The sequence below is a fragment of the Gobius niger genome (genome assembly GCF_951799975.1).
Source record: "Gobius niger genome assembly, chromosome: 8".
NCBI classification, from domain to species: Eukaryota; Metazoa; Chordata; class Actinopteri; order Gobiiformes; family Gobiidae; genus Gobius; species Gobius niger.
In genome coordinates, this window is record NC_136859.1 from 4507400 (window position 1) to 4527697 (window position 20298).

The following is a 20298-nucleotide window of genomic DNA, read 5'->3' on the forward strand; positions in this document are numbered from 1 at the left end:
AATAAATCTGTTCATTGTTCGGTAGAAAACGGCCAAAAAGAGTGAAACATTGTGATTCAAGGCACTCAGATTCAATCCAAAAGGACAGAGGCAGCGTGTTCCTTTAACACAGTTTTTATCTTTCCGTGTCTTGTTTTATACTTTGTTCATTGTTTCATTCACAGCTTCAGTTGACACACAGTTGCACACGTTCAGCTTCAGTGAGTTCACATTTTGTGCACGGAGTTCATTTGCTCCTTGTTTACACAGCTTGAGTTACATTTCCAGAAGCATTACGCTGAGAAGCGAAACAAAAAGAAACAATCCAAAACTTGTGAACTGGTAAGAGCTCTTACGCCAAACCGGATGTGCGTCAGCGTCCGCCATGACAAGAAGCGTCCGAATTGGTCTGTCAGTTAGGAAGGAGTTAGGAAAAGAAGCCTCAATGCTAACTAGCATAGCCACTTTAGCATATGGGACCTCTGATGCTAACTAACCAGTGACCAGGAGCATTGTGCCATCACAATAGCCACTGCGCCGCCAATCCCCCACCCCCCTCCTCCAGTGATTCATGCATAACCACTGTTAAATGACAAGTGCACATTTAATAATAAAAAAAATAATAATAAAAAAGATACTGCACAAGCCAAACTTTATGAAAGTGACAAAAAACATGTAGTCGGGGTGTGTCTGATTAGTTAGGCCAACTAGGTGATTTTTTTCCCCTTTTTAAAAATTCCAATATATACTTTCACATGCCACTAGAGGGCACTGCAGGCTAATCGAGCAGCAGAAAGAAAGTTTGGAGTGAGCGAGACAGCAGGTTACTGCAATGAAGTAAACAAAACAAGCTAATCACGGGCTAAAAGCTAGATGGCCACAGCTAGAGGAACAAGTTTGCAGATGAGAGCACATGCTGTTGGGAGAGGCTGGTCAACGGTGCAGTTACATCTCCATGCTCAGGTAGTTGCCAAAGCAATTGATTTGGAGTGAGACGGAGAGTTTGGTGCGTTTGTTAAGTGTGACGTCACGATTTCCGCTTCCGGGTGCTAGCAGACCAGCAAATATGTGAGAAAAAAACAAACTCTTAAAAACAACAATCAATATTTCTGAAACTCAACAGAGAGTTACTGAACATACTTATTTCTCAGACTCATTAGCCAAAAATGCCGCACCTTCTGTTAAAAAAGTAATATTTACTAAAGTCGGTACTTCCGAGGTTAGCGTAGCCGCTGCGCCGTTAGCATTTATCTCCCCTAAACCGGAAGTAACGATTTTGGTGAATATTACTTTTATCAATCAATCAAACTTTATTTATAAAGCGCACACGAGCTGCTGAATTTTGTAAAAGTTGTAAACCTGAGATTCTCTTTTTAGGAAGACCAGAAAGCAGGGCATTACAGTAGTCGATACGACTGGTGATAAAAGCATTAGCATCTCCGTGTTGGCCCGAGAGAGAATGGGGCGACTCTGGCGATGTTCTTTAGATGGTAAAAACCTATCTTTGTGATATTCTTAATGTGTGGAATAAACGCCAGCTTAGAGTCAAAAATATATTTATAGCATAATATTTATAGCCATAGGTTTAGCATTTTTGGCTAACGGGCCTGATAAATAAGTATGTTCAGTAACTCTCTGTTGAGTTTCAGAAATATTGATTGTGGTATTAAAGAGTTTTTTGTAGTTTCTCGCGCATCTTCGGACCTGGAAGTAGAGCTGTGACGTTACCACTTAACAAACGTATAGTTATCTGAGCTGTTTATCTGACAATTACATGTCAGACACTTATTTAGTTAATTGTTTATGCTTCATGTTGTTAACCATCAATGTGTTACGTTAGCATAACGTACGCTGATACAGCTTGTTGTTTTTTCTTCATTAGGCAATGTTTGACTTGTGCGTCTTATAGATACAGACGACATCTCTGGAATCTTTGAAAAAAATCTAAACTTTCTCTAATTATTCAAAAACAACTTTAACAAATGGTGAATTATGACTATAGTTTATACTAAATAAAGATACAAAGACATGGAGAGGAGCAAAATGGCTCAACAGCCCATAAATACATAAAAAAAACAGATATGCTAACATGATGTTACATGTTAGCATCGGGCTAATGCTAACGGAAAGCTGGTGAACCGGCCAAACAGGACAAAAAGATGTGGCACAGAGTGAACCACATTCAAGGCCGTAGAAGCAGGTGCCAACATCCAAACCAAAGACAGAAAAAACCTGAACCAAAGCTGATTGAAAGACAACATGAAAACAGGACAGCGGGTCCCACCAAGTCCAACACGAACAAAAAGCTAAAAATACACTAAGCAGGCATGGCACTATAAAAAGAGCCACGAAGATGGGAGAAACTTGAAAATAGGTGTTGGACTTTTAGTTACATTATCTCTAATACCTTTTAGTTGTGTATTACCCGTCTCCAATAATTCATCCGGTTCTTTTGGATCATACCATTGATAAATAAAGACATTAAACAGATATAGGAATCATCAATTATTATTGAGAATTGGTATCACACAAACAATAGTTACGCTTCACGAGCAGTAGGTCGTTCCACGTTGAGACAACACAGCGCTGCGGCCCCTCGTGAGAGATCTCTGCCACTGCTTTGTCTCTTACACTTTTTATAAACTCCCTGACACCTCCCATGCAAGGGGGCATCTGTGTGTGTGTGTCTGCAGAGTTCATCTCCAATCGCCCAAGGTCGGTTCAAGCTGTTCTCCACATTGTGACAATGTATGTGCAGCGAGTGTGTTTAGGCGAGCGAGCGCTAACTTTATTCTTTCTCATCGCTTTCTGTAACTTAGTTACCATTTTAGTACTCCCTGTACTTTCTCTGTCATCATATTTACTTGTTATTGTCTTCCTGTACAACATGTACAAATACAAAAATCCACAAACAGCGAGGCTGCGATAAAGGTGAACCCCATTATAATGAGGGACCACTTTAGTATAAATATTAAGATCCTACAACAACACACCTACAGTATAAAAGGTTCTACAGCTGAAACAGACAATGATCAAACTGGCCTAACATGCTGCATGAAAACAAGTCACACGGGGCAAACAAAACGTGGCCAAAACACACAAAATGTTTTGCAAAAGCAATGCTCACACTCGCCAAGTTTCCCTCATCAAAACAAAACCAGTTTAACAAATAAGAACTTAATGTCCAAGCTGTACAAATAGATTAGGATTAAGGATGCGCTCTCGATACAAAGATTAATCATTAATCTGAACAGTTTACTGTGAAAAACACCCATGTGTCCCAGACTTTTATTGGAGTGTGAGAAATACACAAAGTGGCAAAATCGAGTGAAAAATTGTGATTCCTCGTGCCCATGACTTAGAACCTCCGGATCCTCATCCATGTCCCCTGGTGGGCTCCGTAAACAACTGAGACTGAACCCATAGACACAAAACTTATCAAAGCTGGGACAGGAAGTCTGATCATCAATTGAAATAAGAGAGACTCTACTGGAGTGGCCGAGTGTTTGTATTTCAGTTCATGAAGAGCAATAACTGATTATTATATTTGTACTGATCAGATCCCTTTATGTTGTGAGCTAATGTGGCCTATACTGTGTGTGGTTTGACAGTGTTGTCTTTGAAGCAGGTAGGAGTGCTTTCCTCCCTGGACCTGGGCTGATTTGGGGTTTACTGTGCTTGGTAGCCAGGCCGAACATCCGAGACAGCAGCAGTTAGCACTCGTGCTTCACAGCAAGAAGGTCCCGGGTTTGACCAGTTTCTGGTCAGGCAGTGTATGACTCAGTTTTGGCTCCAGAAATGTGTCTTTGGGGGAGCAATAGGAGCCTGTTTATAAAGGATTTTATATACATCTAAAACCTAAACTTTTCTTTGTCGGCGTAAAGCAGGTTCAAGCATTTACTTTGATCACAAGTGTGAGAGAAAACAGTGATTCTGCACAAGGAAAGTTTTCACGCTGAATCACCACTAATCATCACAGTTTAGCATTAGCCTGGTTAGTCTCACAGTTTAGCATTAGCCTGGTTAGCCTCACAGTTTAGCATTAGCCTGGATAGCCTCACAGTTTAGCATTAGCCTGGTTAGCCTCACAGTTTAGCATTAGCCTGGTTAGCCTCACAGTTTAGCATTAGCCTGGTCAGCCTCACACTTGAGGTGCTTCCTGAAAAACTCCTGTAACTTCTTCCACAGTTGCACCTCGGCTGTTGCGTGCGCCGCGGGTTCTCCTCCCCAAATCATCGGGATTTTTAAAATCATATGGAGCGAAGACACTTCAAACGGTGAGAACGGAGGGTCCAACATGTGTCCCGCCCGAGGGTACGAAACCACCTCAAAATTATCCCTCCTGTGACGCTTCATCCGCTCCACCATCTGCTCCATAAACGCCACACTGTCCCAGTTCAGGTCGTCCTCCGAGGCCACGAACAGGAACTGAGCGCTGGCCTTTTCTATGGGCACGACCGCGTCATGGTGCTCTGCGGACGTCGGGATGGGCATGGCGTTTTTCATCACATGAAGGCCAGAGGTCAGGGCGATGCGTTTGGACGGATCAGGTCTTAGCGCTGGGAGGATCTGCTGTTGTTTGTAGAAGAGCGGCAGTTGAACGTTAGCGCTGCAGCCGTTGATCGAGACGACGGCCCCAACGCCTCGCACGAACGCGGCCAGAGACAGAGCCACGTCGGCCCCTTTAGAGCGGCCCACCACCCCCACCTCCGCACCGCCCACCTGGAACACAGCACAGAAGGTTGGGCTTCCCCAAATCATGAGGCTTTAGCCACACTGTATTTACCTGTAAAATATGCACATTTTTTAATATAAAAAATCTATACTAAGCCATGTCCCATTAAAAAATAACACGTTTCTTTGGATTTTCATTAAAGTAGAACAAAGTAAGCTGTGCTTAGAGCGCCTCCTGCTGGTCACTTAAGAATAGCACTGTTATAAACCCCCACCATCATCATCACTCAAAGCTTTGCGTGGAGAAAATAGTAAATATTCAAACACAAGACGACATTTCCAGGAACGTCCCACTGTCTGACCCCCAAACACATTTCGAAGCTGAAGTTAGCCACTGCTTGTGACATTTTTAGGCAGGTTTAGAGAAAGTTTCAGAATCAACCAAATTCCAAGATGTCGGCCTGCTATACAGAGGAAATATTGTTTTCATACCTGACAGTTTCAGGTATGAAACTCACTTTCTGCAATCTTCCTCTGTGTTGATCACATGATGTTACTGTGACCGGGATGCTGCACTGAAGAAGTCGGACTGCAGATGGCGCTGTTTTCCTTCCTCCACCAGTTGGAGAATAGCACCAACACCTGTGTAAATCCGCTGATAAGACACGTCACGGGAAAATCATGTGACCAACTCTGAAGATTACAGAAAGTGAGCGGTTGAAACTGTCAGGTATGAAAAATCCACACTGGTCTGATATAAAAGAAAACTTTTGTAAATTAAAATTAACACATGAAGACCAAAGTAACTCTTCAGGATTCAGTATTTAGCTGCGTTGATCTAAATGTTTCCGGTGTGAGTCGGGTCCTGCTCCTGGAGGAGCGGCTGCAGAAGAACAGAGCAGTTCAGACTCAGACCTTGCTGTGCTGCAGTAGATACTGCACGGCCGCCTCGTACTGATCCAGATGAAGCCGCTCGGTCTGGTCCGGTTTGCCAGTGAAGACCGGGACAGTCATCACCACGAAGCCTTTGTTCGCCAGAAGCCCCGCCCTCTTCTCTGACGGGTAGGAGGGGAGGTCGAGCACCGCGGGAAACGGCCCGGAGCCTGGGACAACAGGACACATGTTAAAGAGGCGTGTTATTCTCTTCAACACTCGAAACCAGGTGTGAGCTCCAGGACTGAAGGTCAAGGTCAAAGTTTATTTATAAAGCACATTTAACATACAGTTGACACGGCCCAAAGTGCTGTACATGTTTCAGTGAGACAAAAAACTTAGGGCACACTCAAAAAACACATCCTAGATGTCAATCAATTCGATTTTTCGGATGAAAATCTTTATTCATAGTGTAGGGTAATCTGTTGAGAACAAAATAACATAAGAATGATAAATGGAAATCAAATTCTCAGCCCCTGGAGGTCTGGATCCAAAAGTATAGTCAAAATCAAAGTGACAAATCAGGTCACTGGTTGATCCAAATTCTGTAGAAATTCCTCCAAACGAGTCTGTATCATCCTCAGTCGTGTGTGTGGCCTCCACGTGCCTGAATGCACTCCCTACAACGCCTGGACATGCTCCTGATGAGACCACGGATGTCCTCCTGAGGGATCTCCTACCAGACCTGGATTAGAGCATCAGTCAGCTCCTGGACAGTCTGAGGTGCGACGTGGCGTTGATGGATGGACCGAGACATGATGTCCCAGATGTGCTCTATTGGATCTAAGTCTGGGGAACGGGCAGGCCAGTCCATAACATCAACACCTTCATCATGCAGGACCTGCTGACACACTCTTGCCACATGTGGCCTGGCATTATCAGGCATCAGAAGGAACCCAGGGCCCACAGCACCAGCATATGGTCTTACAATAGGTCTGAGGATCTCATCCCGGTACCCAATGCCAGTCAGGGAACCTCTGGCTCGCACATGGAGGGCTGTGCGGCCCTCCAATGAAATGCCTCCCCAGACCATCACTGACCCACCACCAAACCGGTCATGCTGGATGATGTTGCAGCAGCAGAACGTTCTCCAGGGCGTCTCCAGACTCTGTCACGTCTGTCACATGTGCTCAGGGTGAACCTGCTCTCATCCGTGAAGAGCCCAGGGCACCATTGGCCAATCTGCCAATCGCTGTGTTCTCGGGCAAATGCCAATGGGGCTGCACGGTGTTGGGCAGTAAGCACCGGCCCAACGCCCTCATACCCCCCTCATACCCCCCTCATACCCCCCTCATGGAGTCGGGTTCTGACCGTTTGAGGACCAACATGCACATTTGTGGCCCTCTGGAGGTCATTTTGTAGGGCTCGGGCAGTGCTTCTCCGGTTTCTCCGTGCACAAATGAGCAGATAGCGGTCCTGCTGCTGGGTTGTTGACCTCGGTCGCCCCCCCCCAGGTCTCCTGGTGTACTGGCCTGTCTCCTGGTATCTCCTCCAGGCTCTGGACACTGCGCTGGGAGACACAGCAAACCTTCTTGCCACAGCACGAATGGACGTGCCATTTTGGATGAGCATCACTCCCTGAGCAGCTTCTGTGGGTTGTAGATGCTCCTCATGATACCTCTAGTGGTGAGAACACTGGACAAATGCAAAAGTGTTCCAAAAATACGGTACAAAGGATGAAGACAGGGAAATGGTCTGTGGTCACCACCTGCAAAACCATTCCTCTTTTGGAGTGATCTTGCTAATTGCCTCTCATTTCCACCTGTTGTCTGTTTAATTTCCACAACACCAAGTGAAATTGGTTCACAATAAACGTGGCTTCCTAACTGGACAGTCTGATATCCCAGGACTGAAGGACAAGGTCACAGTTTATTTATAAAGCACATTTAACATACAGTTGACACGGCCCAAAGTGCTGTACATGTTTCAGTGAAAGACAAATATATATATATATATATATATATATATATATATATATATACACAGTACAAAATAACAACATGGAATGCTCAACTCAGCTTGTGTTGAAAGCCAACGCATAGAGGCGTGTTTTTAAGAGTGACTTAAAACCCTGGAGAGCAGGTGATGTTGTGACGTCACAAGAGAAACATAACTGTTAATAAACAGGTTTGAAGAATTCACTGTCTGTTAAAAAGACATTTTCAATCATTCCTCTCCTGGTTCTATTCAAAAACATTAGACTGAGTAGCACACAGACCAGGGGGAGTGAAGAGGACCCCGGAGAAGCCCCGCCCCGTCACAGTCTGTCTCTGGACTCCGTCTCCCAGAATGCACCTCTCGTTGGTCTCCTTCGCCAGTATCTGCCCGTCCTGCTTGTCGACCACAGAGAAGTGGACCACGTGTGGACTCAGGGCCTGGTTTTTGAAGAATTTTTTGTGTGGAACTTCTGGGCTCAGGGACCAGAACAGACCCATGGGCTGGACCCCGCTGTAGGAGCCCCTGAGGGGGGCGTCCCGTGACACGTGGACCTGAGGCCGAGGAGCGTGACAGGACGATAAGAACATTTTGACACATAACCTCATCATTAATCATCTGCACAGCTTTGAAAACATTTCAGTCCAGAGTCAGTGGATGAGCTCAGACTGTGCTTTTAAAACACGTGTGAACACGTTTAGTATTAATGTGTGTGAAGCAGCCAGGATTTGCCCTATGCAAAGGTCCGCTCTGGCTGCAGTAATGAGGCGTCTCGGACGCGTGTCTTCCAAAACAAAGAATACTGTATTTCAAAGGTTTATTTGGCAAACCTCACAGCCATCGACAGGGACACAGACTTCAGACTCCATAGACACTAGACACGGTCAAAAAGATGTATGCCCCCATACTGCAACACCTGAGTGCCCCTTCCTCACCCCTTATATAGGGCAGGTAATTATATCAACACACACAGCGCCACACAGTGGCAGGAGGATCAAACATGGCTGAAATAACTCTTCTTCACCTCTTCTTTCTCATCGTGTCAGTGGCATTGGCAGCACTTCTGCACAGAGTTTGCATGAGGGATAATACACGACGAGGCGTCCATGACCAGAAGTAACTGGACGATGCGGAGCCGTGAACCGGAGTCCAGATATTCTGATAATGGACACGTCGGAGTCCACGATCCCGCTTATACCATGGTCCTCTGAACTGAAGCTGTCCATTGGGGCCTGTTTGCTTATATTTTTTTAAGTCCTAGTTCCAGCATAATTGTTTATCGTGACCATGGTAACAGCTGCATGTAACTGTTGCCGGACTAGGTGTGCGTTATGTAAGGGATAATGTATAGAACGGTGGTCATTACCAGGAAAATAAGTACGTAGTGCAAGGCTAGCGCATTTCTATGGTAATAGCTAGTCTGCATTAAAAACCCGCTCCACAGAGCACCTGAGGCAAATCACTTATAACACTAGACTAACCATATAAATGTCTGTGTCCATAGAGTAATTTTAACCATTTTGCATTTAAAATACCTTATATTTGAGCATTTGAGTGGTTGTATAAGCTACGCAGCGGTGGAGTGATCTGCTAGAAAATAGTCCCTCAAAATGCGATCATTCATGTGATGCAGGTCAGTTTTATTCCAAACATGATTCTATGGACACAGACATTTATATGGTTAGTCTGGTGTTATAAGTGATTTGCCTCAGGTGCTCTGTGGAGCGGGTCAGACTGTTTTTAATGCAGGCTAGCTGATACCATAGAAATGCACTAGCCTTGCACTAGCCTAGCACCACGTAACTCTTCAAACATAAGAACTGCATGAATTACAAAAAAAAAAAAAATCTCCAGAAATCAGCAACACTCTGGATAACTAGGACATGAGGCCCTATGTCAAAAATCCTGAAATATCCCTTTAAGCCACAACAGGACCACATGTTTTAGTTGTAGTTTTACACTTATAATCACTAGTTTTAGTTTCGTTCTCTTGATGCTCTTGCATCATACTTTACAGTGGGGATAGGGTTTGCGACAGAGCACTGAGATGGTCCACAGCACTACTGGCAAAACATTCAGTGGACAGTTGGACCCAAAGTTGAATAGTTTTGGAGGAAAACACAAAGTCATTTGTGGAGTAAAAATGGAACAGCACCGACATCAAAACCCTCCCCTCACTGTGGAGTCTGGAGCAGGAGAATCATGTGTGGGGCTGTTTTGTTGCCTCAGGGCCTGGACAACGTGCAATCATCAATAGAAAAATCAATTCATGCGTTTATCACGATGTTTTGCAGAAAAACCTGAGATGTGAATAAGTGAGTACACCCGTGTATTAAATAGCTGACTGACTCTTCTTTTGCAGCAATAACTGCTTTCCTGACGTTGCAGATTAGACGCTCATTTCACTCAGATACTATTTTTTCAAGCAGATACTGTTTAATAATTCTTGTGATGTTAATAAAGCTCGGACCACATTTAGTGACCAACTTAGGCAGAAATGTAAGAAATTCCACACGGTGTACTCACTTTTTCCTCCACTGTAGCCTAATGCATAATGCCCCTGTAAGGACTGGTCCTGATGAAAGTTGATGGATGAATCTGTGTGCAGTACCTGTCCGCTGTGGTCCGCCCTGAACTCTGCCCAGGAGCTGAAGCTGGAGCCCTTCTCGTCGGTGGCGCTGGCCCTCAGCACCACGTCCTGCTGCGAGCTCAGCCCCGTCACACGGATCTGCAGCGGGTCGTCGAACATGCAGCGAGCGCTGGGCAGGAGGATCAGACGCACACGTGAGGACATCTCTGTAACACCAAGGAGACGAAGACGATGAAGACGATAAACTGGACCAGCACTGACTACGAGTGTAAGGAGAAACTCTGCAGGTAAAGAGCAGCAAAAACTAAACAATTAAAGAGATACAGAATCTGTTTGAAGCTTCTGTGGGACAACAGAGAGCTTCCTGAGCAGCTGCATCACTGTGTGGTGTAGTGACAGAGCTACATGAGAACATAAAAAGTTCACAAAGAAAGACCCACACATCAAGTCTTTGGATGTTCTGGACAATTCAGTCAAGTTCAGAATGGTTAAAAAAGGCAATAGGCCCGAGTGTTGAAGAGCCGAACCAAATGGTGCGGATCAAAGCTCCAGGTTTATTGCAAAATTTAATGAAAAATAAGTGTCTTTGGTCAAAACATTTGAGGATTATTAAAGTCTCCATTAGTTTATAAAGTCAAATGAAAGCCCTAGTTTAGTCCTTGTTCAGACCTGGCTTTATGTTCATGTAGTTTAGTCAGAGGTGATTCATTCTCATTCACATTTAGTCGAGGTCAAGTGTTTTTCAACTTGTACTTGAATATTATTTTCCACACAATACTTTTTACATCTACTTAGTAATAATATTGTATAAGTATAACTTCACTTACTTGTATTGGGCAACAATGGTCGAGCAGGTCGTCTTATGGAAAGGTTGAAGGTTTGGATCCTGGATCCAGCAGGTGCAGATGGTCGTGTCCTTGGACAAGACGCTTCAGGTTTGTCTGTGTGTGACTGCAGGTGAATGCTGCATGCTGGGTAAATTTATGTCCTGAGTTGCTCCCAAAGACACATTAAACAGATGACTCTTCCCAACTCCTCCCCATTGACATTATTGACAATAGAAGTTTCCCTCATTAATACGTTTATACGTAACCAGGTTAACTAATGAGCACTTAATGTCCAAGGCCAGGCTGTACAAATGGATTAGTTATGGAGGAAGGAGGAAGAATGCCCCCTCGGCACAATTAATAATTCAGCTGAACATTTTGCTGTGAAAATATGGACCTGAATTTGGCTCGACTTTACTGGACTGTGATAAATATGTTTAATGTTCCCCAGAAAACAGGTAAAAAGACTGAAAAATTGTGATTCCCATGAGAGGTTTTCTTCCCTCTCGGCTTGGCCACGCCCCCTTGTGTGACGGATTACCATCATGTCATGGTAAAACTGGGGGATTTGGGGAGGATTTTTGTGGGTTTATGATTTATAGTCATTACAGTTTTGGGGAAGAATCCATGAGACTTGTTGGGACATGGTGGCCATTCACCAACTATCCACTACTGCATTGATTTGACCATCCAGGGTTACACGGCCTCATCAGTGAACAAGACTGTTTGAAAATGAGTCTTCATGGATTTCTGTTCATGAGCTTCAATGAACAGTGTAGGGGAGGCCGGATAGATGGTTTATGCACAACTGCAGCCTCTGGAGGGTCCTACACCTTGATGTTCGGGAGACTCCAGAGGCACCAGCAGCTTCAAATACCTGTTTGCTGCTTTGTAGCAGCTGTTCTCTTAATCTGATGTATTTGTGTGCTCTGAATCAGTTTAAGTTTAAGAAAATTAGGTTCCGGCCCTAAAGTTGTTTTTCACGTGTCTAAAGTCCAATGCATTAGCGGCTACATGGAGGTACTGCAGCAACGGCGGAGCAATGGCGGCCTCTAGTGTCGTCGTTGCTAAGCAGAGCAGCCAGCGGCCATTGTTTGGGATTCATCTGGGTAGTCCTGACCTTTAACCTGGACCAGCATGCTTTGCGTTTGGTGAGATGCAGAATCTGCTTATTGCTGATTGGTTTAGTTCATTGACCATTTGTGCGCGTTAGGCCCGCCCTGCTCCGTTACCAGACTAACTTCCCCGTGTAGAATGGACAGGGAATAGAAACAAAAAAATCTGATTACTGTTGTAACTAAACAAAAAGCTTGTGTTTTAAGTATATCACAATGTATTGATAATGATTGCTTGTACTTATTGCATTTGTTTGTTGCAAAAAAAAAGACCCCAGGAAGAGTAGCCAAAGCAATAAGCTGTTGACATAAACAATAGTTATAACAACCAATGATTATTTGTTACCATCATACAGAGGAAATAAATACAATTGTCTTGTTAATTTATGATTCCATATATTTATTGATACATTTATATATATTTTTTTTTTCAAGAGTTACTACATTCACAAACTCATTAATTTCAGTTCCTCCTTTAGAACGACATTTTGCTCTTTAGTTCTTTAACGTGCCTGTTATTGGCTTCATTCACATGCTCAATCACCTGTAATCACTAAATCAAATTCAGTGCACACAACTGAAAGTAATTCAATACAATCTTCAATAAAACTATCATGTGGGGTTTTGTTAATGGTCATGTAAAGTACATGTAAAGTAAATCTCCATTTTACACCCTCTTTGGTTTTGGCGCGTTTTGGACACAAAATTTAAGTGAATTGGACGACACTCAATCTGAACTGCTGTGTCTTTGTCGAGCCATGTCTACGTCAAAAAACTAAACCCTTTTTTCCGTCGTTCTGCATCTTCTAAAATTTACTTTGCGGCACAGAAGCTTCTATCAACTTTGTGCTGAAGTGTGAGAGAAAACAGTTAAACTTACGCAACAAATGCTTTCATGCTGAATCATCACAGTTTAGCATTAGCCTGGTTAGCCTCACAGTTTAGCGTTAGCCTGGTTAGCCTCACAGTTTAGCATTAGCCTGGTTAGCCTCACAGTTTAACATTAGCCTGGTTAGCCTCACACTTGAGGTGCTTCCTGAAAAACTCCTGTATCTTCCTCCACAGCAGCACCTCGGCTCTTGCGTGGGCCGCGGGTTCTCCTCCCCAAAGCATCACCATGTTTACAACTCCATGGAACATAGACACTTCAAACGGTGAGAACGGAGTGTCCAAGATGTGTCCCGCCTGAGGGTACGAAACCGCCTCAAAGTTATTCCTCCCGTGACGCTTCAGCCGCTCCACCATCTGCTCCATAAACGCCACACTGTCCCACTGCAGGTCGTCCTCCGAGGCCACGAACAGGAACTGAGCGCTGGCCTTTTCTATGGGCACGACCGAGTCTCGGTGCTCTGCGGACGTCGGGATGGGCAGGGCGTTTTTGACCATATAAAGGTCAGAGGTCAGGGCGATGCATTTGGACAGATCAGGTTTTAGCGCTGGGAGGATCTGCTGTTGTTTGTAGAAGAGCGGCAGTTGAACGTTAGCGCTGCAGCCGTTGATGGAGACGACGGCCCCAACGCCTCGCACGAACGCGGCCAGAGACAGAGCCACGTCGGCCCCTTTAGAGAGGCCCATGACCCCCACCTCTGCACCGCCCACCTGGAACACAGCACAGAAGGTTACTCCAGGATCACGTGGCCTTAGCCAAACTGTATCGTGTTCTGAGTTTACAATCTCACAAAACTTTCTCTCACAAGCCCCACAGGTCGAGTTACGAAGTTGGATTTTCATTAAAGCAGAACAAAGTGAGCTGTGCTTAGAGCTCCTCCTGCTGGTCACTTTTGAGAATAGCACTGTTTTAAACCCCCATCACCATCATCACGCAAATCTTCGCAAAATAGTAAATATTCAAACACAAGACAACATTTTCCTGCTATACACAGAAAATTGCTTTGGTAATTTGAATGTTCCGGTGTGAGTCGGGCCCTGGTGTGAGTCGGGCCCCTGGTGTGAGTCTGGCCCTGGTGTAAGTCGGGCCCTGGTGTGAGTCGGGCCCTGCTCCTGGAGGAGCGTCTACAGAAGAACTGAGCAGTTCAGACTCAGACCTTGCTGTGCTGCAGTAGATACTGCACGGCCGCTTCGTACTGATCCAGATGAAGCCGCTCGCTCTTGTCCAATTTGCGGTTGAAGATCGGGACAGTCATCACCACGAAGCCTTTGTTTGCCAGAAGCCCCGCCCTCTTCTCTGACGGGAAGGTGGAAGGGTTGAGCACCGCGGGAAACGGCCCGGAGCCTGGGACAACAGGACACAAGTTAAAGAGGCCTGTTATTCTCTTCAACACTCGAAACCAGGTGTGAGCTCCAGGACTGAAGGTCAAGGTCAAAGTTTATTGACACTGCTCACAAAAACTTAGGGCATACTCAAAAAACACATCCTGGATGTCAATCAATTCGATTTTTCGGATGAAAATCTTTATTCATAGTGTAGGGCAGGGGTGGCCAACTAGTCAGAGACCAAGAGCCGAAATTTTCAACCTTGATCCCGTGAAGAGCCACAAAGGCACCGACCATTAGCGAGATCCCGGGGCTTTAGTTTATTGTGATTAAATAGAATGTGACCGTTTTATTTAATCCCAATAAACTATAACTTTATGTCTGGCCTTTTTCTCTTTTTTTTAATAATTGTGTTAGATTGAATGGTTTTACTCCTCACCAAGATTGAAATACATGTATATTAACTGAAATTTTGTGCTTTCTGCTCTGACTGAGACAGAATTAGATTTTTTTTCTTTTTTTTTTAATGCTGGGGTGTGTTTGTATGTGGGGCCCTTCCCACTGAGCCCCCTTCTCTGATTCACCCCTGGCCTGTGCGCTCAGTGCCTGCAGCTCAGTCCTGACTGGACTGTGCAGAGAACGCACTCTAGGCTGCACAAAGTTCATAAACTTTAACCAGGAGCCTCTGGAGGACGTCTGAGAGTCTGTTTTCAGCTTGCATCTGTTACAGTTTCTGTCACATGTGAAAGGAAAGTCATGATGTCGCGCTTCGCATCATATGCTTTATTAGAGCTCCGCTTTTTTCCATTTCCTAATTTTGATCTTTTTCTGTGAATATGAAGCCAAATTACATCAAATAAAGAGTAGCTGATCAGAAACCTGAAGAGCACAGAAGCTAATCCTAGTGCCACGATCTGCCTGCCTGTTGTTCAACCTACATACCGCTTTGAGTGAGGCTGTACGGGCACCTTTTACACGCCGCCTCGAAAAGGAGAGAGATTCGGACTCTCATTCATGTGTGTAGAGATGGAAACAGGGTCTGTAGGACTATGGTTGGATTTTTGGTCAAAGACTGTTACAGTTTATGGGAAATATTTACCAATTATTTTGCAAAGAGCCGCATTGTATTAAACATCTCCAATCATGCAAAGAGCCGCACTCTGATTGGCCAAGAGCCGCATGCGGCTCGAGAGCCGCGTGTTGGCCACCCCTGGTGTAGGGCAATGTGTTGAGAACAAAATAACATAAGAATGATAAATGGAAATGAAATTCTCAGCCCCTGGAGGTCTGGATCCAAAATTATAGTCAAAATCAAAGTGACAAATCAGGTCACTGGTTGATCCAAATTCTGCAGAAATTCCTCAAAACGAGTCTGTATCATCCTCAGTAGTGTGTGTGGCCTCCACGTGCCTGAATGCACTCCCTACAACGCCTGGGCATGCTCCTGATGAGACCACGGATGTCCTCCTGAGGGATCTCCTCCCAGACCTGGATTAGAGCATCAGTCAGCTCCTGGACAGTCTGTGGTGCGACGTGGTGTTGATGGATGGACCGAGACATGATGTCCCAGATGTGCTCTATTGGATTTAAGTCTGGGGAACGGGCAGGCCAGTCCATAACATCAATACCTTCATCATGCAGGACCTGCTGACACACTCTTGCCACATGTGGCCTGGCATTATCAGGCATCAGAGGGAACCCAGGGCCCACAGCACCAGCATATGGTCTTACAATAGGTCTGAGGATCTCATCCCGGTCCCCAATGCCAGTCAGGGAACCTCTGGCTTGCACATGGAGGGCTGTGCGGCCTCCAATGAAATGCCTCCCCAGACCATCACTGACCCACCACCAAACCGGTCATGCTGGATGATGTTGCAGCAGCAGAACGTTCTCCAGGGCGTCTCCAGACTCTGTCACGTCTGTCACATGTGCTCAGGGTGAACCTGCTCTCATCCGTGAAGAGCACAGGGCACCATTGGCCAATCTGCCTCGCTGTGTTCTCGGGCAAATGCCAATCGGGCTGCACGGTGTTGGGCAGTAAGCACCGGCCCAACTTGTGGACGTCGGGCCCTCACACCCCCCTCATGGAGTCGGTTTCTGACGTTTGAGGACCAACATGCACATTTGTGGCCCTCTGGAGGTCATTTTGTAGGGCTCGGGCAGTGCTTCTCCTGTTTCTCCGTGCACAAATGAGCAGATAGCGGTCCTGCTGCTGGGTTGTTGACCTCGGTCGGCCCCCCCAGGTCTCCTGGTGTACTGGCTTGTCTCCTGGTATCTCCTCCAGGCTCTGGACACTGCGCTGGGAGACACAGCAAACCTTCTTGCCACAGCACGAATAGACGTGCCATTTTGGATGAGCATCACTCCCTGAGCAGCTTCTGTGGGTTGTAGATGCTCCTCATGATACCTCTAGTGGTGAGAACACTGGACAAATGCAAAAGTGTTCCAAAAATACGGTACGAAGGATGAAGACAGGGAAATGGTCTGTGGTCACCACCTGCAAAACCATTCCTCTTTTGGAGTGATCTTGCTAATTGCCTCTCATTTCCACCTGTGTCTGTTTAATTTCCACAACACCAAGTGAAATTGATTCACAATAAACGTGGCTTCCTAACTGGACAGTCGGATATCCCAGAAATTTTTGTGAGCAGTGTATAAAGCACATTTAACATACAGTTGACACGGCCCAAAGTGCTGTACATGTTTCAGTGAGAGACAAATATATATATATATATATATATATATATATGTACATCAAGGACAAGGCTCCGACAGATGACGTGCTCAGTGAATGTCTCAGACAATGGGGAACAGAAGATGAGGTGCTGGAGGTCCCGTCATGGGAGGACAAGCCCCTACACGGCATGTACCACCGAAACATAACGGAAGTGGCGGATATACAGAAATCCTACCAATGGCTAGACAGAGCCGGACTAAAGGACAGCACAGAGGCACTCATCATGGCTGCACAGGAGCAGGCCTTGAGCACCAGAGCAATAGAGGCCCAGATCTACCACATCAGACAAGACCCCAGGTGTAGACTGTGCAAAGAGGCCAATGAGACAATCCAGCACATAACTGCAGGGTGTAAGATGCTGGCAGGGAAAGCTTACGTGGAGCCATAACCAAGTGGCTGGTATAGTGTACAGGAACATCTGTGCAGAGTATGGGCTGGAAACCCCAAGGTCAAAGTGGGAAACACCTCCAAAGGTGGTCGAGAATGACCGAGCCAAGATCCTGTGGGACTTCCAGATACAGACGGACAAAATGGTAATGGCGAACCAACCGGACATTGTGGTGGTGGACAAAGAGCAGAGGAAAGCCGTTGTGATCGACATAGCAATACCAAGCGACTTCAACATCAGGAAAAAGGAACATGAGAAACTAGAGAAATACCAGGGGCTCAGAGAAGAGCTGGAGAAAACCTGGAGGGTGAAGGCATCAGTGGTGCCCGTGGTCGTTGGGGCACTCGGGGCAGTGACCCCCAAACTGGAGGAGTGGCTCCAGCAGATCCCAGGAAATACATCAGACATCTCGGTCCAGAAAAGTGCAGTTCTAGGAACAGCAAAGATACTGCGCAGAACCCTCAAGCTCCCAGGCCTCTGGTAGAGGACCCGAGCAGGAGGAAAAAGAGACCGCCCGCGGAGGGTGAGGAAGAGTTTTTTATATATATATATATATATATATATATATATATATATATATATATATACACAGTACAAAATAACAACATGGAATGCTCAACTCAGCTCGTGTTGAAAGCCAACGCATAGAGCCGTGTTTTTAAGAGTGAATTAAAACTCTGGAGAGCAGGTGATGTTGTGACGTCACAAGAGAAACATAACTGTTAATAAACAGGTTTGAAGAAATCACTATCTGTTAAAAAGACATTTTCAGTCATTCCACTCCTGGTTCTATTCAAAAACATTAGACTGAGTAGGACACAGACCTGGGGGAGTGAAGAGGACCCCGGTGAAGCCCCGCCCCGTCACAGTCTGTCTCTGGACTCCGTCTCCCAGAATGCACCTCTCGTTGGTCTCCTTCGCCAGTATCTGCCCGTCCTGCTTGTCGACCACAGAGAAGTGGACCACGTGTGGACTCAGGGCCTGGTTTTTGAAGAATCTTGCATGTGGAACTTCTGGGCTCAGGGACCAGAACAGACCCATGGGCTGGACCCCGCTGTAGGAGCCCCTGAGGGGGGCGTCCCGTGACACGTGGACCTGAGGCAGAGGAGCGTGACAGGACGATAAGAACATTTTGACACATAACCTCATCATTAATCATCTGCACAGCTTTGAAAACATTTCAGTCCAGAGTCAGTGGATGAGCTCAGACTGTGCTTTTAAAACACGTGTGAACACTTTTATCATTAATGTGTGTGAAGCGGCCAGGATTTGCCCTATGCAAAGGTCCGCTCTGGCTGCAGGAATGAGGCGTCTCGGATGCGTGTCTTCCAAAACAAAGAATACTGTATTTCAAAGGTTTATTTGGCAAACCTCACAGCCATCGACAGGGACACAGACTTCAGACTCCATAGACACTGGACACGGTCAAAAAGATGTATGCCCCCATACTGCAACACCTGAGTGCCCCTTCCTCACCCCTTATATAGGGCAGGTCATTATATCAACACACACAGCGCCACACAGTGGCAGGAGGATCAAACATGGCTGAAATGGCTCATTATTGTGTATAGTGTGTCTCATTATTCAAAATGTAAATGTTTAGAAACACAAGGTTTGATGTTTGTAGAAAAATGTCTTTATACTTTATGGATCAGGTCTGTGTCGCCATCTGGTGGCCACGCCGCGCAAAGTGATCTGCTAGAAAATAGCCCCTCAAAATGCGATCACTCATGTGATGCAGGTCAGTTATATTCCAAACATGATTCTATGGACACAGACATTTATATGGTTAGTCTGGTGTTATCAGTGATTTGCCTCAGGTGCTCTGTGGAGCGGGTCAGACTGTTTTTAATGCAGGCTAGCTGATACCATAGAAATACACTAGCCTTGCACTAGCCTAGCGCCACGTAACTCTTCAAACATAAGAACTGCATGAATTACAAAAAAAAAATATATATCTCCAGAAATCAGCAACACTCTGGATAACTAGGAAATGAGGCCCTATGTCAAAAATCCTGAAATATCCCTTTAAGCCACAACAGGACCACATGTTTTAGTTGTAGTTTTACACTTATAATCACTAGTTTTAGTTTCATTCTCTTGATGCTCTTGCATCATACTTTACAGTGGGGATAGGGTTTGCGACAGAGCACTGAGATGGTCCACAGCACTACTGGCAAAACATTCAGTGGACTGTTGGACCCAAAGTTGAATAGTTTTGGAGGAAAACACAACGTCATTTGTGGAGTAAAAATGGAACAGCACCGACATCAAAACCCTCCCCTCACTGTGGAGTCTGGAGCAGGAGAATCATGTGTGGGGCTGTTTTGTTGCCTCAGGGCCTGGACAACGTGCAATCATCAATAGAAAAATCTATTCATGCGTTTATCACGATGTTTTGCAGAAAAGCCTGAGATGTGAATAAGTGAGTGCACCCGTGTATTAAATAGCTGACTGACTCTTCTTTTGCAGCAATAACTGCTTTCCTGTCGTTGCAGATTAGACGCTCATTTCACTCAGAAGCTATTTTTTCAAGCAGACACTGTTTAATAATTGATAAGTGATGTTAATAAAGCTCGGACCACATTTCGTGACCAACTTAGGCAGAAATGTAAGAAATTCCACACGGTGTACTCACTTTTTCCTCCACTGTAGCCTAATGCATAATGCCCCTGTAAGGACTGGTCCTGATGAAAGTTGATGGATGAATCTGTGTGCAGTACCTGTCCGCTGTGGTCCGCCCTGAACTCTGCCCAGGAGCTGAAGCTGGAGCCCTTCTCGTCGGTGGCGCTGGCCCTCAGCACCACGTCCTGCTGCGAGCTCAGCCCCGTCACACGGATCTGCAGCGGGTCGTCGAACATGCAGCGAGCGCTGGGCAGGAGGATCAGACGCAGACGTGAGGACAT

The 20298-nt window shown here is 45.6% G+C and overlaps 2 protein-coding genes across 2 annotated transcripts; both read right to left on the reverse strand.

The window, feature by feature from the left end:
- Nucleotides 1–4092: 4092 nt before the first annotated feature.
- On the reverse strand, nucleotides 4093–10315 carry LOC306966314 (acyl-coenzyme A thioesterase 1-like; the record flags this gene model as incomplete). Its single annotated transcript, XM_079561035.1, has 4 exons — nucleotides 4093–4701; nucleotides 5569–5756; nucleotides 7805–8075; nucleotides 10133–10315. The coding sequence occupies 4 exons, from the start codon at nucleotides 10313–10315 to the stop codon at nucleotides 4093–4095; spliced, it is 1251 nt and encodes a 416-aa protein (XP_079417161.1).
- Nucleotides 10316–13043: 2728 nt separating this feature from the next.
- Nucleotides 13044–20298, reverse strand: LOC306966702 (acyl-coenzyme A thioesterase 1-like; the record flags this gene model as incomplete). Its single annotated transcript, XM_079561515.1, has 4 exons — nucleotides 13044–13652; nucleotides 14099–14286; nucleotides 18217–18487; nucleotides 20116–20298. The coding sequence occupies 4 exons, from the start codon at nucleotides 20296–20298 to the stop codon at nucleotides 13044–13046; spliced, it is 1251 nt and encodes a 416-aa protein (XP_079417641.1).